The sequence below is a fragment of the Callithrix jacchus genome, chromosome X (assembly GCF_049354715.1).
Source record: "Callithrix jacchus isolate 240 chromosome X, calJac240_pri, whole genome shotgun sequence".
In the NCBI taxonomy this organism is placed as follows: Eukaryota; Metazoa; Chordata; class Mammalia; order Primates; family Cebidae; genus Callithrix; species Callithrix jacchus.
The window spans coordinates 98,211,538-98,219,507 of NC_133524.1; the positions used below are offsets into that span (position 1 = coordinate 98,211,538).

The following is a 7,970-nucleotide window of genomic DNA, read 5'->3' on the forward strand; positions in this document are numbered from 1 at the left end:
ATGCTATCTGTTTGTCAGAGTCAGACTTCTAACCTCAAAAGTCCCAGGACAGCTTAGTTTACAGGGAGGAGGGAGTGATAAAAGGGACTGATATGCAGTGCATCAACCAGAAATTTCTATAACTGTCCATCCCTTGACAGCAATCCCTTCTTGTGTCCCTGTGCCCCGAGAGAGGACAACCAACCCCTGAGATAGCAGAAGATAAATCTGCACATGAGAGTTTGAACATTCTAAGTGATGGAAGTGTAATATATAAATCACACACCTGCACAGATAGGTGTAACTCTCAAGTCAAGAGTTACAATCTTTCTTTAAAAAAAAAAAACATAGAATGAACACTTTTTAAAATAAATATATATATATATGTGATTTCTTTGTAAATTTGCTGTTACATATTTTCAAGTGTTTCTCTCAAGAAATTTTCCTGATTAAAAAACACTAAGCATTATAAATGTATATTTACAAGACGAAAGCATTCTACATCTTCCATCTATATGACCCCATCACTATGACCCATACATATTCAATGTAAAAAGATTGGTGTATATTTTCAGATGTGTTTCTTTTTGGGTCATATGTTTACTCGCCTGCCGTAGTCTGTGTTCTACTGCTGTAACAGAATGCACAGACTGGGAAATTTATAAAGAAGACAATTTTATTTGGCTCAGTGTTCTGGTGGCTGGGAAGTCTCAAGAGCATGGCACCGGTATCTGGCCAGGGCCACTGAAGGCATTACATGATGATAGAGTGTGTGAGACAAAGAGAAAATGGGGTTCTCACTTAGCTTTTTATCAGGAACCCACTCCCATGATAACTGACACACTCTCGCAATAATGGCATTAATCCATTCATGAGGGCAGAGCCCTCGCGACCTAATCTGTTCTGAAAGGTGCTACCTCTCACCATTTTTATGACAGCAATTAAGTTTCCAACACATGAACTTTGAAGGACATATTCAAAGCGTAGCACTACTTTAAATATTTTTGTGAGTATTTGGTTGTTGGCTCTTTTTAAAGTTTGCAATCACATAAATAATTCACTTCAAATTTGCTTCTTTACTTATTTGGACATCATATTTTCATTTCTTCGACTAAAGTGTGGTTTTGTCACAGGCCAAGTCTCACTAACGCAGGCCCCATACAACTGTTTCAGTTTTGACTCAGTGGTGAATTTAAATACTAAAAGCTAAAACAGCCAGTGCCCTTATACAAAGGCTAGAATGTAACAAAGGTCCACCAAGAATTTTGCCTAGGCCTTCCTGGGCCTTAAAGCATGACAAGATAATGAAGAAATTGCTAACAGGACCCGTTCAGGATTAAACAAGTTTCATGGGAGGGGTCTGAAGAAACTCACCAGGTTTCCACAAACAAGCTTTATTGGGGACCAAGGGAACTCCCCAGACCTCCATGGCTTATCAGGAGACAAGATAAAGGTAATCACCCCAGCACACAGACCCATTTAGATACAGTAAATGTACTGACGCTCCAGAGGAAGATCTTAGTTATACATTAGAAGAAGCTAATCACTTATGTCTTTTGATGAATGCATACTTACACGTAGACATATAGCTGAGGAGGTATATAAGCTCAGGAGAACTTTGTAATTCTGAGTTGGTCTGGCAACAACTTCCAGGCCTTCTCCCTGTAAACAATTACAGAAATAAAAACTTCCTTTTCTCCCAGTTCATCTGCATCTCGTCATTGGGCCTCAAGAACAAGCAGCCCGACCCTCGGTTTGGTTTGGGGACAGTTTGGCATGTGTCCAGGGGTTTATTAGAAAAGCGTTTTGCTTTATAGGCAAAGTATTTGTTGACATCTTTTGTCCCATTCTCCACTGATTAGCATAAGTCCTTTGTGGTCAAGCGTATTTATGATCTAAGTGGGTAATACTGTTTACAAATATTTACTCATGGCTTTTCACACTTTTAAATTTTTTTCTTCTGGCAGTGCAAAAATTGTTTTAATTTATTCATTGATTTTTTAAATTTAAAAATAAGGCAACTCGTGGTGGAAAACATAAAACTGAGTATTGGTGTTGTATCAGCTACTCAACCACTGGAGATTCCAGCCGTCAAAGCCTTGAAGGCTTCAGAACACAATGGAAAAACGGCTTTAGATCTAAATCTACACTTGTGAATAATGGGGTTCATTGAATGCGTGTTTGGCTTAAAAGTGATACCATGTCTAGCGCCTCTAGCTTAAAGTAATTAGGTAAATGTTAATTTCCTTCCCTCCTTGGAGGTCATTTTTTCCTGTGCTTCTGCCTGAACTCCACACGCCACCAATCCATGTGTCCCTATACGCACGCCTCTGGACCTAGGGGGCTGGATTTCATCTCCACCATGATCTTCACCATCAAGTGAGGGGAATTTATGTGTAACTTTCGGGCATGATGTAGACACCAGGGTACTTAAAACTAGACCTGTGGCCCTGGAAAAGCTTTTTAAATATGTTACAAATAGAAGAAAACCTAGGCAATGCCACTCAGGACATAGGCATAGGCAAGGACTTCATGACTAAAACACCAAAAGGGATGAATAAAAGGCCATAATAGACAAGCGGGATGTAATTAAACTTAAGAGCTTCTGCACAGCAAAAGAAACTATCACTAGAGTGAACTGGCAACCAACACAATGGGAAAAAATTTTTGCAATCTACCCGCCTGACAAAGGGCTAATATCCAGAATCTACAAAGAACTTAAATCTACAAGAAAAAAAATTTAAAAACCCACCCAAAAGTGGGCAAAGTATATGAGCAGACACTTTTCAAAAGAAGACATTTATGCAGCTAACAAACATATGAAAAAATGCTCATCATCACTGGTCATTAGAGAAATGGAAATCAAAACCACATTGAGATACCAACTCACGCCAGTTAGAACGGCGATCATTAAAAAATCTGAAGACGACAGATGCTGGAGAGGATGTGAAGAAATAGGAACACTTTTACACTGTTGGCGGGAGTGTAAATTACTTCAACCATTGTGGAAGACAGTGTGGCGATTCCTCAAGGACCTAGAAATAGAAATCCCATTTGACCCAGCAATCCCGTTACTGGGTATATGCCCAAAGGATTATAAATCGTTCTAGTATAAAGACACACGCACACGTATGTTCACTGAGGCACTGTTTACAACAGCGAAGACTTGGAACCAACCCAAATGCCCGTCAGTGATAGACTGGATAAACAAATAGTTTCTTTTTTCACAAAGGCTGAAAGAATGTCAAGTGCAATCATGATAAAATCTCCTTACTCAGGGATTCTCTTCTTTATTGTGGCACAGATGACTATGATAGTGACCCTGCTCTGCGCTCGCTGAACTAAAGCTCCTGTCACTGCACTAAGACACTTAGTTTGTGCCTCCCCTCCCTTACACACTCTGCTGAGGGGGCTAGTGGCTATTACAGGGTTGGGGTCACAGCAAAGACGGCACAAACATAATTTTAATTGAGATAGTGAAATATTTTCTGTAGTCTGGAACTAAATGAATTATACATAAGAAAAATCACGATCAATACCCTACTCAGCAATAATCACCATGTGGCTGGTTCCTGAGAAGCTGTAGTGTGCAGGAACAAGCTCAAGTGTGCAGGGAAAAGCTTGTGGAAGAGCCAAGGGACATACATAAAGTCACCAACCTGCTTCTGTGTAAATAAAACTTGTTATGTGATCTCCTTCCATCTTTGTGAAACCTTTCACAATCGGTATTACCACTGTCCTACCTACAAGGAGGGGAAAAGTTAGAGCTGATTAATAACTTGCCATAGGTCACGATACTAGGAGAAAGAGAGAGAGAGAGAGAGAGAGAGAGAGAGAGAGAGAGAGAGAGAGAGAGAGAGAGAGAGAGAGAGGAGAGAAGAGAGAGAGAAAGCAGAGAGAGCAGAGACTTAAATACTGGACTTACCCTAAAGTACAAGCTGTTTTGTACCGGCTCCTGGAGCCACCACTGCTGGGACTGCCCTTTAACACTGATCAATCCAGAGGCTGGAATTCTAAGACCTCCAGGCATTCTTCATTAACTCTTAAGACATGAAACCATATTACTTCTTTAATCATAAAAATCTATTATAATTAAAAAATAGATGATTGCAAAAAAAGTAAAAGACATATGAAAAAAATTGGGAAGACAGCTTGGCAAATATATCTCAGATGAGAGATCGACATCCTTGATACACAAATAACTTTACAGAAGAATACGAAGATGATGTCAACCTGGAATTCTCATGAAGAGCAACAAATATGCCAAATAAAAGGCCATGAAAATGTTCCAAGTTACAGTAACTACAGAAGTTGTAATGCAAAACTTGAGATAATGCATTAAATGAAAAGATAAATTTTCAGAGGGCAAAGGCTGGGACACCGAATAGACTTCTTTTCTTTGCCCATGGGAAGGATGCTACGAAACAGGTTCTTCTCGTGTACTGTGGGTTTTCATGTCAAACTTTTATAATTTTAAGTTTCACTTGGCAGAATCCCTTAAAGTTTAAGATGTTTATACCATTTGTATGAAATTTAAAATGTTTATGCCCTTGGTGTAGAGAAAGCCCCAGGGAGCTGATGAGGGCCCAGCATAATACGGGCCCCTTTTGAATTTCTCCTTATGGTCAATATCCCTGCCCCCACCCCGCAACCCATTGACCCTGCTGCTAAGGGTTAGGGGTTAAACATTTTCCCAGTGTGCTGATGAGAAATTCTGTGTGGAAGTCCCCACACAGAGGCCGATCCTCAGACATGCCGACCTGGCTCCATACTTGTGTATTCCTTTACACCAGAGCCTCTGGCCTCACAAACCTCTCCCCTGTTGATTTTTCTGAATTTGCAGTTTACTCCACCCTCAGGGCCCCAGTGGAGTTTGTAGTCAGCAATGGCCGCAGCCTTATCTCCTTGTGTGCAAACTGACTCTGCTCTGAACTCGCTGAAACTAAAGCCCCTGTCACTGCACTAAGATGCTTAGTTTACGCCTCCCTTGCAGACACACAAAGTCACAGATAGAGAGGCAGACATGAAAGACAAGGGAGTTCATGCTTGGTGAAGATGGAGGTGTATTAATAGTGGTCCATATACGTGTTGGAGGGCCCTAGTCGTCATACATTTCACAGATCACAGCCTGCATGGGGTGATGGGTACTAACACTCACCCTGTGCCACATAGAGCTGTAAAGAAGACTTTGGGGCTCAGGAGAGAAGAGTGGGCTGGGAAATTAGGCTAGTGCTGGCACTTTAAGACTACGGCCTGGCACTTTAGATGATGAGGTTTGTTAAAGCTGTTAACATTTCCAAATGCCCCACCTTGAATTCTGGAAAGAGTGAGCCATTGGCTCTTCTGCCTGAAGATGCAGGTGCCGTTTGATTGTGAAAAATTGAAGGGAATTTAGCTGACAGAGTTACAACAAAGCCTTTCAGGCAAAGATCTGTCTGAATACTTAGGGAATTGAAACAAACAACTAACAGAAACATAGTTCAGACTTACTCTGAAATATGTGACCTATGTTCCTTGCCACATAGACCCCAGCAAAAGCTGCTTGAGTATACTTACAACATGGCAGCTAAAGCCCCCAGAACAGGGGGTGAGCGAGAGCGAGAGTGGCGGGCCACGGCCAGTCTCTAAAGTTGCACACGGTCATTTCTACTCGTTCTTCTACATTTATCCCCACTTCCTAAGAGCAATCCAATCCAGAGCAAATCTTGACTTCCTTGAACCCTCCACAAAAATCAGTTAACACAAACCAAAATCCTAAAATAAGTCATCTCTAACACCCTCTTATTGGGAGACCCCCATGGGTCTCCCTGGTTTACATTCTTCCTCACTGCAACGAGCCAAAAGCCCACGTATGTTTGGCTCCAGGTGTGCTCCTGGTGATCTTTTGGCTAGAGAACGCTGCCAGTGACATGGTCCAAAACTGGCTGGCCACCCAGAGGTGGCCATGCAGAGCTTCCTAAGCCTCGTCACTCCTTGTTGCCACAGTATTGGGGCTCCGCACTGGTCAAAAAATTCTGTGAGGGGCAACATCCACTGTAGATGCCTGTACAAGCTGTGGGTAGATTGTCTGTGGAACGGTGAGGAGTGTGAGGTGTAAGTAAGGGCTGATTAGGACACAGGGCAGCAAATGGCAGCCACAGCCAGGAGGCTCCAGCTCCAGCTTCTCTGCTCATTTCCCCAGGGCCTGGCGCACTCTGCTTAGGGATACGGTGGCAGGGAGGCTGAGACTATAGTATTTGTGAGGGCTTAGCTCTGGGAGGAGGCATTATTCCCTGTATGTTGCTTCTCTTCCTGCCCATCGTGTATGAAGGCATCAAGCTCACAAACACCTCCAACAAGGGGTGCTTCTCTCAAGGAGCCTCTGTGGGGGAATGAGCCCAGAAGCAGCTATAGGAACTCCAGAGGAGAGTAGCCTTCAGGCCCTCTTCCATCCCTCATCTCCAACTAACTTTTGTGCTTTCCCTCAGAATACCTCTGTGTCCTGTGTATTACTCTGCGCTCCTAACAGCTTGTCCCAGAACTTGCCTCTGAACTGACCCCCTTACCCCTGGGGTTCCTGCCAATAACTCCTGCCCTCAGCCCTAGTACATAATTGCTACTGATCTTTGCAAATACGGATTCCATTTGTCCTAGTGGTCTGCTCGTGAGGCTCTAATGGCATCATTCCCTTAATGATCTCAGAATTCCCCTCCATGCAGCACTCCTTATGATCCCACCCTCCTGTAACCCCCATGTTAAACAAAGCCAGTGGTTGGATATAAACCCTTCACCCCTTCAGTGGCCACATCCAAGAGCAGGAACTTCAAACTTGGATCACACAAGGTTAGACACTGTTCCTCAACCCCGTCAAAAGAAACTAAAGTGGGAAGAAGTGGTGTCTGGGTGTTCTTAGCACGCTAACCTGCATCATGGAAAGGTGGTGATTTAACGGTGGGAGGGCGCACTTTCTAAGGCTTGAGGAGGGAGGTGATAAAGACATACCCTTAGGGAAACCAGTAGTCAGGGAATCCCAGGACACTGCTTGCCCCCCAGGAGAATGTCACTGTTGAACAGGCTATCTGCAGGCTGGACTGGACTCATCACCAGCGCTCTGCCAGCACCTTGTTGGCACTTAGCGATTGCTTGATGTGCACATGAAGTCTTAGCTATCACTCGGTCTGTATCACTGTAATCCGCAGTGTATTCGTTTGCTTAGGAGTGCCCTAACAAAGTAGCACAGACTGGACAGCTTAAACAACAGAAACTAATTTTCTCACAGCTCCAGAGGCCAGAATTCCAAGACACGGTACCGGTAGGTTTGGTTTCTTCTGCGGCCTCTCACCTTCACTTGCAGACAGCTGCCTGCCGTTTTGCCGCCTCTTCGTGTGGTAGTCCCTGTGTGTGGGTGCATCCCTACTATCTCTAATACTATACGTCCTAACTGCCTCTTTTTACAAGGACAACAGGTAGATTGGATGAAAGCACACACTAATGGCCTCCTTTTAACCAAACTACCTTGTTAAATGTCCTACCTTCAAATACAGCCACATCGTGAAGCACCGGGGGTTAAGCTTTCAATGTATGAATTTTGGCGGACCACAGTTCAGTACATAACAATCGGCGACATTAAAGCACAGAGCAAGGAAGGGGCTTGCCCGCCATTTCAGTGGCAGGTTTTACAGCTTCTAGACTGTTATTTCCTAGGTCAGGCAAGGCCTGGATTTTGCCCAACCTTCCTCCTTTGTCAACACGGACGCCCTATTTACCAAACCTTCAGTCCGATACTTTATGTGACATCCTTTCAATTTTCTTCTTTGGGGTACCTGTGCTCTCCCAGGCAATAGATTTTCTTTCCTCAAGTTTCTGCTCCAGTTTGTTTATAGATGCCACTGACCTCTGAAGCGGGAGCACATCCTTACATACACTGTCCACAGTGAGACGGAAGAGAGGTAATGACAGAGCCCAAGAAGTGAGGATGCTGTCTGTTTACGGGTTGAATTGTGCCCCCCACA

General features: G+C 43.6%; 1 protein-coding gene across 2 annotated transcripts in view; it reads right to left on the reverse strand.

Annotated features, from left to right (window-relative positions):
- Positions 1–7,854, reverse strand: part of LOC100414986 (nuclear RNA export factor 2) — a 63,527-nt gene extending 55,673 nt beyond the window's left edge. Inside the window, exons 1-4 of one of the 2 annotated variants that reach the window (XM_054251188.2) lie at positions 3,905–7,854; positions 3,639–3,722; positions 2,870–3,014; positions 1,555–1,641 (exon numbers count right to left, since the gene is read on the reverse strand). In XM_054251188.2, the coding sequence (XP_054107163.2) occupies positions 1,555–1,564 (10 nt within the window). In that variant the 5' untranslated portion in view covers positions 1,565–1,641; positions 2,870–3,014; positions 3,639–3,722; positions 3,905–7,854. Of the gene's footprint in view, positions 1–1,554; positions 1,642–2,869; positions 3,618–3,638; positions 3,723–3,904 lie in introns of those variants that run through there. The other variant, XM_035287815.3, reaches the window with a different exon arrangement.
- Positions 7,855–7,970: the final 116 nt, after the last annotated feature.